Source organism: Mangifera indica, chromosome 14, assembly GCF_011075055.1.
Source record: "Mangifera indica cultivar Alphonso chromosome 14, CATAS_Mindica_2.1, whole genome shotgun sequence".
NCBI lineage: Eukaryota > Viridiplantae > Streptophyta > Magnoliopsida > Sapindales > Anacardiaceae > Mangifera > Mangifera indica.
The window spans coordinates 13,587,400-13,610,152 of NC_058150.1; the positions used below are offsets into that span (position 1 = coordinate 13,587,400).

The following is a 22,753-nucleotide window of genomic DNA, read 5'->3' on the forward strand; positions in this document are numbered from 1 at the left end:
CAGATCCAAATCAAGTTAGTGACAAACGAGGGCAGTAGTCAAGGATGGATCTAAGCCTTTATAGAGGTACGCCTATATCCACCGTCAAATTTAAAAAGCTTCAAAGAGGTTTGATTAGACCCATTCTTGATTTTAAATATAGAAGTATTTATACTTCCTATGTTGTTGTAACTCACTTTAAATGAAGGCATGACTGGGTCACTTTCCTCATCAATAATTATTTCCTATCCAAACTGGCACAATCCACAAGTAAAGGGATTTTTTTTTCAAAAACTGATATAAAATAATAAACAAAAGTTGCTATTGCCTACTGCAATACACCACACACCACGAGATTTCTTCAGACGTTCTAAGTTCTACCTTATTATAAATTTTTTTATTGCCCCCACCCCTAATTTCTTCACACTTTCTAAGTTCTACCTTATCATAAATTTCTTTATTTTTTACTCTTTAATTCAATCTTTTAGCCATAAGATCTCAGTTTACTTTTTAAAGATTTTTAATTTAGTATTAGTTTACATTTTTAAGGAGTATTAATCAAGTATTTCTTTAATTATCTCCCAAGATTTTGATCTCAAATCTATTAAATTATGTTAATGGATTTGTTACTGTTGAAAGTTGTAATATTTTGTTGTTTTGAATTTTGTTTGTTTAATTGATAAATCAATTTATTTATTTTGGATTTTTGGAGATAAATTATATGTGGAATTTTTTATTTATTTCCTAATAAATTGTAGGTGTAAAAAATTTAGAAAAGTTATAGTTTGCAATATTTGATTAATATTTCTAGTTATTTGAGCTAAATTAGAATCTTATACTTTAATTTTAATATTATTTGGGCATAGGTATTAGCGGACTAGTGTTGATATTCATTTATAAAAAACATTTGTTGAATGTTCAAATATTCAATAGTTTGCATATGAGAAATTTGTATATGCTCCAACCTAACAAAAACTTATAGACAAACTGATGTAAATTGCAAATGGCTTTATGTAGTTCATTTTACAACTAAAGTCCAATACGTAATAACAAATTTTACTACTCTAGATTTCTTAAAACAAGATGAAAAGAGGTTAATCCTATAAAGTGTAATGAAGTTTAATTTTGTTAAACAATTATAGTATAATCAAATTTGATTAATTATAAATGTATTGATAATGATAAAGCAAAATTATCTTCAAAACAAAGATACTATCTAGATTTGTTATCCTCCAAAGTTCAAGGAAACATTATTAAACGGGAAATCATCAAAAATGGCCAAAATACCCTCCCACTAAGCAAAAATGCCCAAATCCACTATTCCTAACAAAAATGCCCATGACTTTTTCTAAAATACCAAAATTACTCTTCCCATCATTTATATGAACCTCCTCACTCACTAGAAGGGTTAAATAAAATTTTATTAAAATTAGAAGGTATTATGATATTAAACATTATAAGAGCATTATAAATTTCTCAATGAAATTTTAGGAATAGATAATTAAAGGGTCAAACAAAATGTTATGAAAATTTGGGGGGCATTTTGATATATCGACTTATATTTTTCAGATTTTCGAAGAATTTTTCGATTGTTGCCATTCTAAGGCTTTTCAACTTTTAGAATTCGAATTTCAGTTCCGTTTTTTAGAATTTCACCGTTTTATGAGATATCGACTCGTATTTTTCAGATTTCTGAAAAATTTTTCCATCCGTTTTTTCGAATTTCACCGTTTTACGATAGATCGACTCGTATTTTTCAGATTTTCGAAGAATTTTTCGATTGTTGCCATTCTAGGGTAGTTTAACTTTTAGAATTCAAATTTCAGTTCCGTTTTTTCAAATTTTATCGTTTATGATAGATCGACTCGTATTTTTTAGATTTCTAAAAAAATTTTTGATTGTTGTCATTTTAGGGTATTTCAACTTTTAGAATTCAAATTTTAGTTCCGTTTTTTCGAATTTCACTGTTTTACGATAGATCGACTTGTATTTTTTATATTTCTGAAGAATTTTTTGATTGTTGCCATTCTAGGGGATTTCAACTTTTAGAATTAAAATTTCAGTTCCGTTTTTTCGAATTTCACCGTTTTACGATAGATCGACTTGTATTTTTCAGATTTTCGAAGAATTTTTTGATTGTTGCCATTCTAGGGTATTTCAACTTTTAGAATTCCAATTTCAGTTCTATTTTTTCGAATTTCACTGTTTTACAATAAATCGACTAGTATTTTTCAGATTTCTGAAAAATTTTTTGATTGTTGTCATTCTAGGGGATTTCAACTTTTAGAATTTAAATTTTAGTTCCGTTTTTTCGAATTTCACCGTTTTACGATAGATCGACTTGTATTTTTCAGATTTTCGAAGAATTTTTCGATTGTTACCATTCTAGGGTATTTCAACTTTTAGAATTCCAATTTTAGTTCTGTTTTTTCGAATTTCACCGTTTTACGATAGATCGACTCGTATTTTTCATATTTCTGAAAAATTTTTTGGTTGTTGTCATTCTAGGGTATTTCAACTTTTAGAATTCAAATTTTAGTTCCGTTTTTTCGAATTTCACCGTTTTATGATAGATCGACTCGTATTTTTTAGATTTTCGAAGAATTTTTCGATTGTTGCCATTCTAGGGGATTTCAACTTTTAGAATTCGAATTTCACCGTTTTACGATAGATCGACTCATATTTTTTAGATTTTTGAAGAATTTTTTTATTGTTGCCATTCTAGGGTTTTTCAACTTTTAGAATTCGAATTTCAATTTTGTTTTTTCGAATTTCACCGTTTTACGATAGATCAACTCGTATTTTTCAGATTTTTGAAGAATTTTTCAATTGTTGCCATTCTAGGGTTTTTCAACTTTTAGAATTCGAGTTTCAGTTTTGTTTTTTTGAATTTTACCATTTTACGATATATTGACTTGTATTTTTCAGATTTCTGAAGAATTTTTCGATTATTGCCATTCTTGGGTATTTCAACTTTTAGAATTCGAATTTCAGTTTCGTTTTTTCAAATTTCACCGTTAAAAAACCCTAAAAGTTGAAAAACCCTAGAATGACAACAATCGAAAAATTCTTCAGAAATCTAAAAAATACGAATCGATATACCTTACTAGTTTTGCTTCCATCTAAATTTATTCATAGCTCACCAGATATTACTCTTGGGACGACCCCTTAATCTTGAGCCCCAAATTCCTTTTCTTTCTTTTTCTTTTCTTCTTTTTTTTTTTCTCCTTTCTTTCCTTTCCTTTTTTCTTCCTTTCCTTTTTCTCCTTTTTTTTTCTTTCTTTCCTGCCCAAAACTACGAATACTGTTTACAGAATAGTCATTTGACAGGGTAACCTTCTTTTTCATACAATTCAACAACTCAAACAGTTTCTAATTCATACAAGCTATATATCGTTGAAAAGAGGATTCAAAGATCTTTCCAACAAGCTATAATAGCACTCATAATTCAATAGATAAGACAGTCAAAACGTGAGATAAAATCAGTGATAAAACCTGCCTCCTCTGATTATTTGGTAAAACAGTCCTTATGGTTCATGCAATATTTGACAATCCAAATGATCCCTAATTCATGCAAGCTATATATCACTAAAAATAGAATTCAAAGAGCTTTCCAAAAAGATATAATAGCACTCATAAATCCTTAGATAAGACAGTCAAAATGTGAGATGAAATCAGTGGCAAAACTGCCTCCTCTGTTTACTTAATAAAGCAGTCCTTGTGGTTCATACAACATTTAACAGTCCAAAGGATCTCCAATTCATACAAGCTATATATCATTGGAAAGAGGATTCAAATCTCTTTCCAACAAGATATAATAGAACTCGTAATTCATCAGATAAGGTAGCCAAAACGTGAGATGAATGCAGTGGCAAAACTGTAAATATCATGTAACGTTCTGCCATGAACAAAATAACACACATAGACATCCCAAATGGCAAAACAACATTCCTTAACTTCAAAATCATCATTTATTACATAGATCCAAGGAACCAAAAGCCTACAACATGCAACATATCAAGGATGATTCCCCTTACCTTGTTTCAAGCCAAATCTTTGCAAGTTGGCTTCCTTCTCTTTGTTTTACTTCTTTTATCACCTTAAATCAACACCAAAACACACTAACATATTCACATAACATGCATATAAATATAGATAAAGGGAAAGGAAGGAGATCTTTGGTTACCAAAGCTTCCAAGTGCTTCCTTTTCTTTTCTTTTCTTTCTTATCTTCCAAACTCTTTCAAATCCTTCATTTTTCTTCAAGAAAACAAAGAAAAAGCATGAAGAATGGTGACTGCTGGAATATGGACGGGAAATGATGGAAAAAAAAAACAAAAGGTACTTGCCCTTGGAAAAAGCAAAGAAAATAAGTAAGAAGACTTCCTTATTTTCTTTATTGACTTTCTCTCCATATATCTCTTTTTTTTTCTTTTTGTATTTATATATATATATATATATATATATATTTTTGTATTTATATACATATATATATATATATATTTAAAAAATGGGAAATATCTCAAAACAGGGTTAAAAGATGTAATTGCCCCTAGAACATACCCGAGGGTATTACAATTCTTCCCCTTTCACAAGAATTTCGTCCTCGAAATTCATAAAAACAACTCTGGATACTTCTCCTTCATGGTTTGCTCTATTTCCCAAGTGGCCTGCTCTACCTTTTGGTTTCTCCATATGACCTTTATTAGAGGAATTTGTCGTTTCCTAAGTTGTTTAATTCTTCTATCAAGTATCTGAATCGGTCTTTCTTTATAATTAAGGTCTTCTGATAACTTAATATCATCTGTATTCATGACCTGAGAATGATCACCAAGGCATTTCCTCAACGGTGAGACATGAAATACATTATGAATCTGATCTATACTTGCCAGTAAGGCCAATCTATAAGCCACTTTACCAAATTTTTCAAGTATCTCATATAGACCAATAAATCTGGGAGCTAGTTTTCCCTTCTTTCCGAATCTCATCAAATGCTTGAATGGAGCAACCTTTACAAATACAAATTCACCTACATTGAATTCCAAGTCTCGACGTCGGTGATCTGCATAGCTTTTCTGTCGATCATGGGCTTGTTTTATTCTCTGTTTGATCAGTTGGACATCATCAATCATTTTCTAAGCCAACTCAGGCCCAAAGGATTGGGATAACACATCTCTCTCTCCTGTCTCCTCCCAATGAAGAGGAGAACGACACCTCCTGCCATATAATGCCTCATAAGGTGCCATTTGAATAGTCGTCTAGTAACTATTATTATAAGCAAACTCCACCAAGGGTAATATTTCTACCTATGTAGTTTTATGATCTAGACAATAAGCTCTCAACATGTCTTCCAAAATATGATTAACCCTTTCCGTCTGACCCTCAGTCTAAGGATGATAGGTTGTACTAAATGCCAAATTAGTACCTAAAGATCTTTAGAGACTCTTCCAAAAAAATGATACAAATCTTATATCACGATCAAATACTATGGTCTTGGGTACACCATGTAATCTAATAATCTCCCTAACATATAATTTCCCTAGTTGATCTATGGTAGTAGTATCTTTGATGGGTAGGAAATGAGCTAATTTGGTTAATCTATCAGCAATCACCCAGATAACATTACATCCATTTTGAACTCTAGGGAGTCCACTGATAAAGTCCATAGAGATATTCTCCCATTTCCATTTTGGAATAGGTAGAGGCTGAAGCAACCCTGAAGGTCTCTGGTGTTTGGCTTTAATATGCTGATAGGTGAGACATCTAGTAATAAACTCACCTATATCCTTTTTCATGCCTGACCACCAAAAATGTCTTTTTAAATCCTAATATATCTTTACACCCTAAGAGTGGGTAATGTAAAGAGAACTATGAGCTTCTGTAAGAATTTTCTGTCTTAATTCAGTTATCTAGGAAACATATACTCGATCTATGAATTTGAGAATTCCATTTGATACTTGAAATTTTGTCTCAAGACCCTTTTGAACCTTCTGAATTTTTTGTTGACACCATTCATCTTGTGTCTGAGCCTCTCGAATGCAAGAATATCAATCTTGATATCATTACAACTGAATAACTACAAGCCTAATGATTTAATCCCATGCCTCTAGATCGTGAAGAAATATCTGTTCATCAAATACACATTTTCAAAGCATCGTAGGGGTATCGAGTTTGTTCAATATATGCTATCATTTGAAACGGTAATCACTACAAACTCAAAGTGGTCATACCTCGTTCGAAAAGTTGTCTTGGGTATATCCTTCTCTGCTATTCTCACCTGGTGATAACTAGATCTTAAATCTATCTTGGAGAAGACCATGGATCGCTTTAACTGATCAAATAAATCATTAATCCTGGGTAATGGGTACTTGTTCTTAACTGTGACTTTATTTAGCTCTCTGTAATCAATGCACATCCTTATGGACCCATCTTTCTTTTTCACAAATAGGATGGGAGCTCTCCAAGGAGAATGGCTCGGTCTGATAAAACCATGATCTAATAACTCTTGAAGCTGCTTTTTCAATTTTTGTAATTCGACAGGGGCCATTCGATAGGGTGCTCTTGAAATAGGTGTTGTGCTAGGTGTCAACTCTATACTAAACTCAATCTCTCACTCGGGAGCTAATCTCGGTAGCTTACTTGGAAACATATCTGGAAACTCACATACCACTGGTGTTTCCTCAATAGTTGGGTCTGACTCAACCTTGCTCACTACATGAGCCAAATATCCTGTACACCCATTTTTCAACATTTTACTAGCTTTTAACATACTGATCATCAAACTCCGGATATGACCCTCACCGAACTCGAATTGATCTCCAACGTCTAGGTTAAATCTCACTTTCTTTTTTTTACAATCAATTTCAGTTCTGTATCTCCCCAAAATGTCCATCCTTAAAATCATGTCAAAATCTGGCATTTCGAACACAATCAAGTCCACCAGTAACTGTCGACCCTGAATTATAATACTCTGTCCTAGCAGTATCATCTCACTAATGATTGACCCCTCATCAGACAACTCAATCATAATTCTCTGGGCTATTCTAACAGGTTGCAACTTTAACCTCTCAAGCAAACTCTTGGCTACAAAACAATGAGTAGCCCCACAATTAACTAAAACATAAATAGGAATATCAAGATAGAGAATCTGACCCGTGATTGCTGATAGGTTAGCCTCTGTTGGGCCTTGGGTGATCATATAAACTCTGGTTATGGTCCCTCTTATAGGTTGTTGCTGCTCTACTCTCACTAAGGCAGCTGTACAAAAACGAGCAATATATCCAGGCTGACAACATCTGAAACAAACTGTCTGACTTATCAACACTCTCCTCTATGGTGCTTCCCACATTTCTAGCAAGCTGGTATCTCAAGTCCTCTTTGTTTCTTTCCACTCTTTCAGTTCTTTTTCATGCCTCTAAACTGGAGAGATCGTTTACCCTTCCTATCTCGATCTAGAGGAGGGCCTCTCTGCGCTGAAACTAAACCACTGCTTATCGGAGGAACTGGCATGGCAGTAGGAGGTGTAACGTTTTACCCTGTGGTCTGACCAAACCTCCTCCTAACAAAAACCTCTGCCCTTAAAGCTCTATCAAGGGCCTTTGCATAAGTTCTAGGTGGCTGCACCCCGGTTATAACATCTCGAGCTATCTCTAGATCTAACCCATACACAAACTTCTATATACGCCCCATTTCTATGGTAGCTATCTCAGGGCATACTGCGACAATTGATTAAACTTCGTGGAATATTCTTTTATAGAGTTAGTCCCTTGCACTAGATTGATAAACTCCTGGGCCCTGATACAAGTAACATTGGCACCCCTATACTCTGTCTCAAATCAGCGCCTAAACTCTGACCATGTCATTTCTGAGACATTGACCATCTCCCTGACTAAGTTCCACCATATTCTTGCCCCTGACGTGAAAAGATAAATGGCATATCTCACTCTTTCTTGGTCAGTCATGTCAAACAAAGCCATTGCACTCTCTATTGATTCCAACCACTCTTCAGTTGTTATTGGGTCCTTTGTACCATCAAAATTTTGATATTGGTGCATACTAGGGAGGTTGAAAATAGGATGCAACTAAGTCCTCATTGGGGTTGTTGTAGATGCTGAAGTAACCTCCCTCATATCATGTCCCCGGGTTGGCGACGTATGCGCAGTCTCACTTCCCTGCGTAGGAGCACCTTTATGCTCTTTCATTATCTATCTGAAAATCTCTCGCACATCATGTGCACTGAGTGCCCCCTAGGGTACCTAAGGGGCTGCTTCTTCACTTTAGCTCCTCTGAGAGGGATCTACTGGTGTTTGACTCATAGGTCTTGAAAATAAACATATTGGTTTCATAAAACTCAGCAGGTATAAGGGAAAACTTAACTTATAGTGATCGACTACGATGGTGGTCAGCATGGCTAGAGGGTATTCTATCTCTGTGTTAATTTGGATTACTTTATTTTATTTTAGAAAACATCTTTTGGGTTCCCAAAATCATGATCTGATACCAATTTGTAACACCCCTCCCCAGAAGTGCTACCCACCGAAAGAGAAATGTTATGAATTAATATCTGGAGCTTCTATATATATATATTTTTAAAATACTTTAAAATAAACACATCACTAAAAGTGTTTAAAAATTATTCTAAGAAAACTGAGAGTCCGAAAGCAAACAAAAGATGTATTTACTAGCAAGAAAACTCATCTGAAAGCCTCTGAAAATGTGGAGTAATCATATACACTGTACAATCATCCCAAAAAGGTCCAAAAACAACAAGAACATGTGACTATATGCATATAAGATAAACCAGAGATAACTTGCTCCAACCGGATTTACCTACGCTGACCTGACCCTGCCTCACAGCTACCTCGATCACCTGTACCTGCAATCATGAAAGAAAAGGAAGTAAGGGGAAAAAATTAAATAAACTATCTCCTTTCCTGTTCCGTCTCACTCTCGGGACTCATCCTCACATCATAACCTCTATAAGAGATTGAAGGGATAATCTAGTTCATTCTTTACTATTTGGGTCATATTTTGTCCCATCTGGTATCTATTTGATACTTTCTGAAAGCTAACTATAGGGATTTGACACTTTTCTAAGCTCGAGCTCTCTTTCTTTCTTTCACTACACTATTTTTGAATCTGAATTGAGCTCTACTGCGAGCGGACCCTACTAGGGGTCTATATCCTACTACGGATGTGTCTTATTGCAAACGTGCCCTACTGCAGACGGTGTAGTGTAAAGTGCCCCCTCATAGTTTATAGCATGCATGCAGGTCTTATATCTTATTAATTTTGCTTCCATCTAAATTTATTTATAACTCACCAGATATTACTCTTGGGACGACCCCTTAATCTTGAGCCTCAAATTCCTTTTCTTGCTTTTCTTTCTTTTTCTTTTCTTCTTTTCTTCTTTTTTTTTTTTCTCCTTTCTTTCCTGCCCAAAACTACGAATATTGTTCACAGAACAGTCATTTGACAAGCAACCTTTTTTTTCATACAATTTAATAGCCCAAACAGTTTCTAATTCATACAAGCTATATATCTTTGAAAAGAGGATTCAAAGATCTTTCCAACAAGCTATAATAGCACTCATAATTCAATAGATAAGACAGTCAAAACGTGAGATAAAATCAGTGATAAAAACTGCCTCCTCTGATTATTTGGTAAAACAGTCCTTGTGGTTCATGCAATATTTGACAATCCAAATGATCCCCAATTCATGCAAGCTATATATCACTGAAAGTAGAATTCAAATAGCTTTCCAAAAAGATATAATAGTACTCATAAATTCTTAGATAAGATAGTCAAAATGTGAGATGAAATCAGTGGCAAAACTACCTCCTCTGTTTACTTAATAAAGCAAACCTTGTGGTTCATATAACATTTAACAGTCCAAAGGATCTCGAATTCATACAAAATATATATCATTGGAAAGAGGATTCAAATCTCTTTCCAACAAGATATAATAGAACTCATAATTCATCAGATAAGGCAGTCAAAACATGAGATGAATTCAGTGGCAAAACTGTAAATATCATGCAACTTTCTGCCATGAACAAAATAACACACATAGACATCCCAAATGGCAAAACAACATTCCTCAACTTCAAAATCATCATTTATTACATAGATCCAAGGAACCAAAAGCCTAAAACATGCAACATATCAAGGATGATTCCTCTTACCTTGTTTCAAGTCAAATCTTTGTAAGTTGGCTTCCTTCTCTTTGTTTTACTTCTTTTATCACCAAAATCACCTTAAATCAACACCAAAACACACTAACATATTCATATAACATGCATATAGACATAGATAAAGGGAAAGGAAGGAGATCTTTGGTTACCAAAGCTTCCAAGTGCTTCATTTTCTTTTCTTTTCTTTCTTGTCTTCCAAACTCCTTCAAATCCTTCATTTTTCTTCAAGAAAACAGAGAAAAAGCATGAAGAATGGTGGCTACTGGAATATGGACGGGAAATGATGGAAAAAAAAAAAAACAAAAGGTACTTGCCCTTGGAAAAAGCAAAAAAATAAGCAAGAAGACTTCCTTATTTTCTTTATTGACTTTCTCTCCATATATCTCTTTTCTCTTTTTCTTTTTTTTTTCTTTTTGTATTTATATATATATATATATATATATATATATATATATATTTTGTATTTATATACATATATATATATATTTTAAAAATGGGAAGTATCTCAAAACAAGGTTAAAAGATGTAATTGCCCCTGAAACATATCCGAGGGTATTACAATTTTTAAATTGAATTTGAATTTTATCTCGTCGATCTTGAACTAATTTTTTTGAATTTAAACTACGCCAAAAGACTCATTCTCATCCAAGGTTTGATGTGATTTTAAACTCGCACTCGTTAACTTTCAAAAACTCAAAGTCTCACCTAAGAGCTAACTCTATTAAAATTTTCTATTATAATAAGGGTAAAATCATCATTTTAAAAGTAATATTAAAAAATATATATTTTTATCTCATTCCCTCTCAAATTTTATAAACTAACAAATTCACTCCTGCTTAAACATTTCCAGTTTTGAAAAGTGACTATTTCCCCTCCACACCTAGGTTTTTCTCCTTTCCTCTCCAACCACCACTCTATCTCTAGTGACTTCCTCTTCCCACCCATTTTCTTTTGTTCGGCCGGCCATCTCTCACTGTCAAAATGGTTGGTAGACTCTCCATGCAATAAGTCTCTTTGTGCGATAAAAAGACAAAGATCTCTTCGTTTGATAAAAAGATATAGATCTCTTTTTTCAACAAAGAGACGAATTGTTTTCGTCTCTTCCTCGACGAAGAACTAAGAGGGTAATTGGTAAAAAGGTGGGGTATTTAAAGTGTTTAGTAGTTAAACAAAGACAATTTTATCATTATTTAAAATGTTTTATGATACTTTTTTTACCTCTAGATAATTAGTCAAAATTGTATGAACTCCCAAAAAAAAATTAACTTTATTAATCTGTGGGTGCAAAATTTGGTAAAACCAAGAAAAGGGTTACTTGACATGGATCAAAAAGGGGGAAGCAACCATCTTGGATTGAAAGAAAAATTAAAACTGTCAATCCCTTTCTTTGATTTGTCCTTTCACCATGTGCATCTTCGCCCTCTTTCACATATTCTACCTTTTGTTCATTTATCTATAAGTGCAATTAATTTAATCAAAGATTAATCCTTCATTATAATTAGTAATTACTAACTGTTTGTGTAAAGGTCAAATGTGTATCTGAGTCGGTGGGGGGAGTGATTGTATTCCGGAATTAACTGGACAAATCAACTGAGTCGGTGTATGTGGAGGAGAATCAGTTATGGTAAGTGATGCGATGGGCGGTTATGATCATTAATACTAATCTGTATTAATTATTTCCAAAACTTGTATTATAAATAAACTTGGGAATGAGAAGGATACCGGCGAGAATTGACCAAAATATGAATTATGAAATAAAATTAAAAAGGCAAGAAGAATATTTTAGGTTTGTTTGGACTTCCTATCTTTACATGGAAGTTAATTTTTTTAACTTTATTTAAAAAAATAATTGAATAAAGAGGAATACTATTGGGTAAGGAGGGTGGGGGGAGTGATTGTATTCCGCAATTAGCCGGACAAATCAAATCTCTACTGTAGATTTTTTTAAAAAAAAAAAAGGAACACAAAATCAATTACAGCATAGCACATTCCTGCTAGATATGGAAAGCAAATGAACAAGATACGTAGCATTCCTTCGGTGTTAAGCAGCACCCAAAAGTACTACAAAATCCAAATATATTTTCAATTGATGACCATAAGAGTTCCCTTTAATCTGAAGGGGAAGGGGTTCCCTAAAGCATAGCCAAATTAATCCTGCTATATTTTCAGAAGAAGCAAATCTTCTCTCTTTTCTGTGCCACGACATTGCTGTGTATATTTTCCATGCCTCTCAAACTTTATTGCCTATAAAAATAGAATTAGAAGAGGACTTTCCTTAAACAGTTGCAGAGTTGGTGACTGAAAGATTTAGGGGCAGCCGCCTTGTAGGCAGCGCTTTTGGTACATACAATATCTTATTATTGAAAATAAAATATGTATTAGATTAAAATAGTTTGTGTAAATAAACCATTAATAATTTTTTTAGGTAATAACTAAAGATTATTAGGGTATCATCCTATTAAAATGTAGTTTTATGTTGTGAATATAATTAGCCAAAAACTTGAAGTGAGAGGCGAAAGATAAAGTAGAAGAAAGCGGAGAGAGTACGTACAAGTGAAGAGTGCGTTTATTATATCAAATAATCAAGTGATCTCAATATACCAATTGCAAAGAATGAGAGGGACCAACAAAATTGACTAATAGTCCAAGGACATTAAATATTGCTGCCGGATATGGGATATTGAAATTTTTACCACTTTTTTATTCCGTGTATACAAAAATGTCACCTATCCTAAAGCTTTAACAAATATACCACAACAGTATTCACATTCCCCAAAATACCCCTCTTTGATCTTTCATACACAAATTCTCTCTTTTCTTCTCTACAATTTTTTTTCTCTTCTTCATTTTCTTTCAAAGTGATAAAGAAATCACTCTCTCTTCTTCCTCATCTTCATAAACAAAAACATGAAGGAAAAAACTGAATTCTTTAGATTAAAAATTCTTCAAAGTAAAGATATAAAAACAAGAATAATCCATAAAAACTCAACTATATCCACTTTATATCTTGAAAAAAATAACAATCGAAGAAGACCATTTAGTAGTATTTAACTGGAAAAAAAATTAGCATTTAAAGATTTGAACTGAAAAAAAAAATTATGTTTAACTAAAAAAACGTAAAAAAAAAACTTAAAACTAGGAACAGTGAGGGTTGGCTTTGACACCAACCCTTTTTGCCCTTTTATATATATATATATATTATATTATAATATAATACTATGACCTTTTTATTGATATGGCCCCATCTCTTTATAAAAGATATAATGCAAGGATTGATATGCATACCCTTTTATGAAATAAAATAAAATAAAGGGTTAGTCACCCTTTTATTAATATATTATAATGTTATATATTATAATATATAAAATATAAAATATTAATATTATATATTATAATATTAAAAGTAAAAAAAAAAAAAGGTGGTATATTTTTTTGAAGGGTTGGCGTCAAAAGGGTTCGCGTTGAGACGCCAACCCTTTTTTAATTTTTTTAATAATATAATAATATAATATATTATAATATAATAATATATAATATATATTATAATATATTATATATTATATTATTATATTATAATATTATAATATAATATATATAATATTAGAATATTAATATTAATATAATAATATAATAATATAATATATAATATATTATAATTTATATTAATATTAATAATATAATATTATATATATATCATATTATAATATAATAATATAATATATAATATATAATATATTATTATATTATAATATATTATATTATTAAAAAAAATAAAAAAGGGTTGGCGTCATGCCAACCCTTACTACCTTTTTTTTTTAACTTTTAATATTGTAATATATAATATTAATATTTTATATTTAATATATTATAATATATAATATTATAGTATATTAATAAAAGAGTGACCAACCTTTTATTTTGTTTTATTTCATAAAAGGTACGCATGTCAATCTTTATATTATATTTTTTATAAAGAGATGAGACCCATATCAATAGAAAGGTCACAGTATTATATTATAATATAATATATATATATATATATATATATATATATATATATATAAGGGCAAAAAGGGTTGGCGTCAACGCCAACCCTCACTTTTCCCAGTTTTAAGTTTTTTTTTTTACGTTTTTTTTTAGTTAAACATAAATTATTTTTTTTCAGTTCAAATCTTTAAATGCTAATTTTTTTTTTAGTTAAATCCTACTAAATGGTCTTCTTCGATCGTTATTTTTTTCAAGATATAAAGTGGATATAGTTGAGTTTTCATGGATTATTCTTTTTTTTATATCTTTACTTTGAAGAATTTTTAATCTAAAGAATTCGGTTTTTTCCTTCATGTTTTTATTTATGAAGATGAGGAAGAAGAGAGAGTGATTCCTTTATCACTTTGAAAGAAATGAAAGAAGAGAGAAAAAAGTTACAGAGAAGAAGAGAGAGAATTTGTGTATGAAAGATCAAAGAGGGGTATTTTGGGGAAGGTGAGTACTGTTGTGGTATATTTGTTAAAGCTTTAGGATAGATGACATTTTTGTATACACAGAATAAAAAAGTGATAAAAATTTCAATATCCCGGGATTTAATGTCCCACATTTTACAATTTTTTAATTTCAATTATACATCACTTGTTAGAATTCAATCAGTCTATAAATAAGTCACCCATCATTTCTATAAGTATCATTGCATTTTCTTTTCTACCATTCTCCAGTTTCAGCAAGATGGCTTCAGTAGAAAATATGAGAAGAAGAGCTCAGGGCCTAGCTTCAATTCTGGCAATCGCCACTGCGAATCCGCCCAATATTTTCTATCAAACTGATTATCCTGATTTCTACTTTCGAATCACTCGAAGCGATCATATGACTCAACTCAAAGATAAGTTCAAACGAATTTGTAAGTGCCGACTTCATGTTTGAAATTTCATATTTCAACTAACTGTTTTATACATGATTTATTATATTATGGTCGGACTCTGACGTAAAAGGGTGGTTAGACTTGATCAAGTGGGATTTCTCGTAAAAAATTAAAACCCTAATTTTTTGGTATTTACAGGTGAGAAATCAATGATAAGGAAACGACACATGTATTTGAGTGAAGAAATCATCAACCAAATCCCAAACATAACTTGTTTCAACTCTCCTTCTCTTGATGCTCGTCAAGAAATCCTGAAGATTGAAATTCCAAAGCTTGGCAAAGAAGCTGCATTGAAAGCCATCAAAGAATGGAACCAACCTTTGACAAGTATCATCCACCTTATCTTCTGTACATCTTCTTCTGCTGGAGAGATGCCTGGTGCCGACCACCAGCTAACCAAGCTCCTCGGCCTCCCACCCTCCGTTCAAAGACTCATGATCTATCAAGGCGGTTGCTTTGCTGCAGGTCTATTATTATTCTTTCTTAACTTTCAAATATATATGAAGATGATGGACTCGGAAGTAAAACGTAGAGGACCACTAATTAATAAAAGTAAAATTTAAATAGGATAATAAAATCTATTTATTATCAAGCGCAAACGTTGCTTGTTGTTGCTTGTTGCAGGCACCGCTCTCCGCCTCGCCAAGGACATCGCAGAGAACAATGCAGGCTCTCGTGTTCTTATTGTAAGCTCCGAAATAATGCTCGGCTGCTTTCACGCACCTTCAGACACCTACTTGGACGTTTTTGTCGGCTCCGCAATCTTCGGAGACGGCGCAGCCGCCGTGATCGTCGGCGCTGATCCTAGCACAACCACCGAGCGCCCACTCTTCCAACTACTCTCAGCCTCTCAAAACCTCATCCCGGACTCAGAAGACGGCGTCGTAGGACACATTCGTGAGAGGGGTTTGCAATACTTCTTATCCAAAACGGTTACTGAAAAAATCGCCAACAACATTCTTCAATGTTGCGAAGAAACATTTTGTAAACTCAGCGTCAATGACAGGAACTCGCTGTTCTATGTGGTTCATCCTGGCGGCCCATCGATTCTGCAGGCGGTGCAGCAGAAACTGGGGCTGAAGGAAGATAAATTGGGAGCGAGTTGGGGTGTGCTGAGGGAATATGGTAATATGTGGAGCGGTAGCCCGTTGTTTATACTTGATGAGATGAGGAAGCGGTCTGTGGAAGAAGGCAAAAGCACCACCGGCGAAGGGCTTAATTGCGGCGTCTTGTTGGCGTTCGGACCGGGGCTGACGGTGGAGACCATTGTGCTGAAAAGCTTTGACCTAGGATGATCATCTTCTTCATGCATGATGGGAGTTTACGTTGTCTAGTTAATTGAGAATAAATGGATGATCATGTTGTTTAGTTAAATTATTGAATAAATTAATTAATAACTATTATGTTATGAAATGAATCAAGTAAAAAATAAAATAAAATTAAAATCTGCCAAATTTAGGTGGTACGCCTAATAATACTTAGGTTCACCGTCACCGTCAATTATTATTTTGGTATAAAATATGTAAATATTAGGCCAATAGATTTGTTGCCCCTAAAGGTATTTTGAAATCTCAAAGTTTTACTCTTTAATTTTAAAAATTTAAACATCCACTCATACATTAAATTTTGTTAAAGTTCTTAGTAAAAATTAAAAGTAAAACTATTATTTAATAAAAAAAATTTGTTAAAGTTCTTAGTGAAAGTTAAAGGCAAATTTTATTTTTGCCTTTAATCAAAACTAAACACTAAAATTGAATCCTACTTTTTTTTTTTTTTATGAACGAAGAACCCCACTTGAGTCGGATCACCATTTTCAAGATAAAATCAACCACACTGAGTAGGATAAACCTCAGGTCCTAAAAATGGTGATCTAACTCAATAGGGTTCCTCGTTTATCGAAAAATTAGAATTCAATTTTAGCGTCTAGTTTTGATTAAAGGCAAAAAAAATTTTAATAATAAAATAAACCCTAGAATTCATAATTGAACACATTGGTGATGCCATTAATGAATTCCCTAGCAATGTGAGCCATGACAACCACGACAACATTTCCCCATGACTCGAGCGATGTTGGTAATCGAAGATGCTCTTGAAGCCATCAATTTTCAAGATTTTTGCTTTTGGTTGTTGTTGTGTAATCATGGCAAAATCCCATTGCCAACATCCACTAAAATGTCAAAAAAGTGATGAGGGATCAACCTAATGTTGTCGGGGATCAAACCGGTGGCTGGTCATGACCGAATCAAGCGACGATGATGAAGATATTTGCAAGTAAGGTTTCATTTGTCGTGGGTCAAAGTCGGGTTTTCTCAACCCAATTACCTAACCCACAGGGTTGGAAAACCCAAAGACCAAATTTGGTTAGATTGAGTCATTCAACCCATATTACAAATGGGTTTACCAACCCCCATTTGAACAAGGATCCAATTGAGCATGTGAAGTTCACACACAAAAGAAAGTGTGCAACGTGTGTAGGCACGTGAGAGCTCGTCCTAGCGCATGACAACACATGGTAGATGATTTCTACTGTGTGGTAGTGTGTGATTTCATATTCCTAGAGCATCAAGGTGCATATAATAGATTTAGTTCCTATTGTGGTATGTGATACCTCTTTAAGGCTTAAAATTAGTAAAGTTTTACTACTTAAGTCTAAAATTTATTAAAATTATCAAAATTATTGTTCATAAGATAAGATGCAACAAATTTAGGAAAAGATTATTAGAGAATCTTAGGTATTAGATCTCATGAAATCTTAAATTGAAGTAACATAATTTCATATCAATGGAACAATTTGTGAGTTTTCAGAATGTCGATCACCAAAGTGACCTATTTTGAGGCTTACGAAATGTTTCCTTCAAGAATGATACATTCGGTAATTTTAATGCATATAATTTCCTACCTAAAAGTGGTCATTGTGTGTATTTAATCTAAGGAAGCATAAGGGTAACTATAGAAATCAACCTGCGTGTATTTAATCTAAGGAAGCATAAGGGTAACTATAGAAATCAACCGGTTGTGAAATGTCCAATACACCCAAAGGTAGTTGGGTCTTTCTGACATGTGTTTTCCCATCAAGTGGAGAATGAACTATGCTATAGAAAATATGTCTACACAAAGGTGATTTTTTTGAATATCATATACTCTAAAGGTCCTCATAAAGTTTGTTACCCTATCAAGTGGAGGATGAATTGTGATCTAAAAAATATATATACCAAAGGTGAGTTGATGATGATGCATTCTATATATTTTTTAGAACATCATGTGTTCTTAAGGTCCTCAGAAAGTTTATATATAGCCTTGTGCTTAGGACTCTTATTGTATATTATTTTTTCTACCCAAAGATAAGTTGATGATGATACCCAAGGAATCCCTATAAGGTGTAGCTCATCAAGTTTTCTTTTTTATTTTTAAAGCTGCTTTGATTAATTATTGCTCATGGTTGTAATTTGTTGCATTATTTTCTTTTAGTCTCTATTTTTGTGAACAATAGTAGTGCTACTGTTAAGGTCCTGATTGGAAGCAATTTCAAGTAATGGAAGCAAGATATCGAATTTGTTATGGCTATGGGTGATCGAGATATGACACTTGCTCAAGAAAAGCCAATAGATATTACTGATATGAATACCATGAAAGAGAAGGATCTATTTTTCAAGTAGGAGAAATCAAATCGTTTATGCATGATAGCCATATAAAAGATTGTGGTTAAACTTCTTCTTAGTAGGCTGCCAGTTGATGAAACTGCTAAAGAATTCTTTACTATTGTAAGAAAACGATTTCAAATCTCAAAAAATGTTGAAGTCGCATCCCTTGTTTTTGAGTTGATTAGTATGAGATACATAGAGTCTAGGGGTGTTAGGGATAATATAGTGAAGCTAGTTCACGTTCAGGACAAACTCAAGAATCATAAAACCTTATTACCTAATGAGTTCATCGTTTATCATGCCCTAGCTACCTTACCTCAAACCTTTTCCCAACTCAAGATAGCTTATAACACCAGAGAAAGAACTTGGAGCTTGGATAGCCTGATTACTAAGTATGTTGCTGAGGAGTGTAAAATCCAAAAAGAAAATGGTGATTTGATTCTTTTTGTCTCTCATACTAAGGATGACCATGGTATAAAAATGTATAAGAAAGACAAGTTTAATTCTACTGCTCTTAAAAATGATTAGAATAAAAGACATGGTCAAGGTTATAAAAATACAAATGTAGTAGAGGAAAAAGATTTTGGAAAGTGTTTCTTTTGCAAGAAAAAAGGTCATATGAAGAAGAACTGCTCGAAGTATAAGTCTTACTTAAAACAAAGAGGTAACCTACTAAGCCTTGTATGTTTTGAATCTAATTTTATTGATATATCACCAAATTCTTGGGGGCTTGATAGTGGAGTAACTGTGCATGTTACTTTTATTTTACAGGGGTTTAAAAGCAAAAGAAGATCAACTAAGGCTGAAAGGACACTTAGAGTTAGAAACAACGCAAAAGTTGAAGTAGAATATATAGAAGTTATTTGCCTTAGGTTGAAAAGTGGTTTTAAGTAAGTTTTAGATAATACATTTTATGTATCTTCATTTAGAAGGAATTTGATTTTAGTTTCAACTTTGGATAAATGTGGATTTTGTTTAAAGTTCGAAAAATCTTTAGTTGCATTATCTTTAAATTCTAAAGTTATTGGTGAATGCATTAGGGATAATGGATTATAAAATATATGTTTAGCCTTTGTTAATACTCATGTTTCGATGAATGTTGAAAATAATATGGGAAAAAAATCCTTAATTGATGAAAATTCTTTTTTGTTATAGCATAAAAGGCTTGGACATATCTTTAGGGTAATGATTGAAAGATTGACAAAAGATAATATCCTTCTCTCATTAAATTTTAAGGATCTAGGAATTTGTGTTGATTGCATTAAGGGAAAACTGACTAAGACTAAAAAAAGAGGCTGAGTCATAGTTCAAATTTATTGGAAGTGATTCCTATTGATATAATTAGGTCTTACTATACTACAATTTGTAGTTGCCAATATTTTATTACTTTTATTGATGATTTCTCTCATTATAGTTTCCTATATTTAATTAAAGTAAAATCTGATATCTCGAGGAAATTTAAGGTCTTTAGAATTGAAGTAGAAAAACAATTGGAAAAAGTCATTAAAGTAGTACGATTTAACCATGGGGGTGAATACTATGGAAAACATAGAGATTCAAGTCAATATATGGGCTCGCTCGCCAAATACTTACAAAAGTGTGAGATTGTTACCTAATACACTATGCCTGAGAGTCCAAAACAAAATGGTGTGGCTAAAAGGTGTAACCATACCCTTATGGATATGGTAAGGAACATGATGAGTAAAACAAATTTGCCATAGTACTTTTAGGATGAGTTGATCAAAACAACATTATACATTTTAAATAAAGTTCCTAGTAAGTCTATTCCAAGGCACCTTTTGAGCTATAGACTGGTAAAAAGTCTAGCCTTAACCCTTTTTGAGTTAGCAATTGCCCTACTTAGTTAGGGTTCATAATGCCACTAAAAAAAAGCTTAATCCTTGATCCATCAGATGTTACTTTGTAGGATACCCATCTCACTCTAAGGGATATAGATTTTACTATCTGTAACACCTATTTCCAAAAGTACTACTTTCTAGAGAAAATGTCACTAAATTGCCTATTTTGAGCATGCATGTTATTTAAAACAAGTAATAAATTTATTAAATAGTTGGATAAAACCTCGTTTATTAAAACTTATAAAATTATTGAAATACCTTTGTTAAATTAATGCGGAAGCATTTAAAAGATGTCAAATCATGAAATGTAAGCTAAAAATCATAACATGTGAAGCTTAATACATAAATGAAATATGAATAAAATCAAAGCTAAAAAAGATAGAAATGCCTTCATTACTCTATGCCTGTAAATCATTGCTCGATCCGTAACCATCACAATCACCTGTACTTGCACACATGAAAGTAAAAACACTTAGTAAATAGAAGACTTTGAATGACTGATAAGAACACTAAGTAAGTAAGAGATTCTACTGATAATATTGACTACAATCCTCTAAGATACCCTTAAACTTGATCTTTGCTATTGTTGTCATCCAGAGTCAACATCGAACTCCCCTATGGATGATGATGCGTCCTATATATTATCTCTATACTCATACTATACTTTAGGGACTATCTAGGTTATATACCATAGTTTTTAGGTCAAACTATGTCCTGCTTAATCACTAAGGAACTATTCCCTCAAATTCTTATTTGATATGACCATACTAAACTTGGTGGAAACATCTAAATTTGAAAGTTATAACTGTATACTAGGTCAATCGATTCGGATTGAATATAGAGATTTGACACCTTGGCCATAGAGCTATCTCTTTGTTCCATTACACTAGAACTATATCTCACTGGACTCTACTGCAAGTAAATATCCTACTACGAGTATGGTATCCTACTATGGATATGCCCTATTGGAGGGGTGTAGCAAATGTGTACTCACGGTACCCCCTCATAACAATCCTATGATGTCTAGTATGCTTGCATTTTGAGCCTTAACCCAACTTAGCTCACTCTTGCTTCCATATAAAATGTATCTCGTGCCATTCTATAATTCACTCTTTGGCATATAGAGGTACTACTGCGTACCCAAAGTATTTAAATTGTCACTTGGGACGACTCGTATATCCTTAGCCTAATTCCATTTCTATTTTTCTATGATTTATTTTGCAAACACAAGTGTGTGTCTATAGACACATAGAGGTGTGTCTTTTTATTTTCATGCACACCGCTAACTCCTCGTGGCATCTCCCCATGTGTTAATTTTTCTATACTTCGCTCTCCTTTTCTATTCTCTACTTAATCACACTACTTCTCAAAGGTATTCTGATTATTTCACCCCACATATGATCGTGCTAATGTTATACATAAAAATTCCACGTGTCCTACTAGACCACTAATTGATCAACGACATCTAATAATCATTAAAACACCAAAAAAACTCAACTTGAATCTTGGAGTTTGCATACACGAGCGTATGTCCCATACCATACAATCGTGTGGCAAATCCAAAAAGCAATTCTTTAACAAGTTATTTGATCCCTAGTTTGTCTCTAAACAATTTCAGTTATTCCAACCATTTATAAAGGATTCCCTAACATCATACAACTTCTTGAACATAATTCTTTCAATCAAATAAACATGATAAACCAATTATAATCATAATATCCCATAAGGATTCAACAATTATCAACTATCCAATCATTCAACAGAGGCACAACTTTATTCAAACAGTGGTCTGACACCAACTATAATGACTACTTTTCACATACATAGATGTTGATTCTTTTGGTTGATAATACTCTAGTAGATACATATATAACATTAACCCTCATCATGCAAACACCACATATTTCATCATTATATATCTATATAATCCATTATCATATAAAACATAATCACTAATAACACACAATCATCATACTTATCATTAATGTTAGACATCATTAGCAGATCACACAGAGGTATCAAAATTACCTCTCAACAAAATAAGAAAACCAGCCATACTTACCTCATTTTATAGCAAGAAGACAATACAAACATGTCTCCTTCTCTCTAGACTTCCTTTCTCATGCTATAGCACCCATAAGTATGTTCAAGGGTAATTTGATCTTTTGGT

General features: G+C 32.7%; 1 protein-coding gene across 1 annotated transcript; it reads left to right on the plus strand.

Annotated features, from left to right (window-relative positions):
* Positions 1-14,850: 14,850 nt before the first annotated feature.
* On the plus strand, positions 14,851-16,393 carry LOC123196014 (chalcone synthase-like). Its single transcript, XM_044609895.1, has 3 exons — positions 14,851-15,062; positions 15,222-15,548; positions 15,708-16,393. The coding sequence occupies exons 1-3, from the start codon at positions 14,891-14,893 to the stop codon at positions 16,376-16,378; spliced, it is 1,170 nt and encodes a 389-aa protein (XP_044465830.1). The 5' UTR covers positions 14,851-14,890; the 3' UTR covers positions 16,379-16,393.
* Positions 16,394-22,753: the final 6,360 nt, after the last annotated feature.

Coding starts and splice junctions, on each gene's coding strand:
- LOC123196014 (XM_044609895.1), top strand. CDS start 14,891: ATGGCTTCAGTAGAAAATATGAGAAGAAGAGCTCAGGGCCTAGCTTCA. Junction 15,063..15,221: donor AGATAAGTTCAAACGAATTT/GTAAGTGCCGAC, acceptor TGGTATTTACAG/GTGAGAAATCAATGATAAGG. Junction 15,549..15,707: donor AGGCGGTTGCTTTGCTGCAG/GTCTATTATTAT, acceptor TGCTTGTTGCAG/GCACCGCTCTCCGCCTCGCC.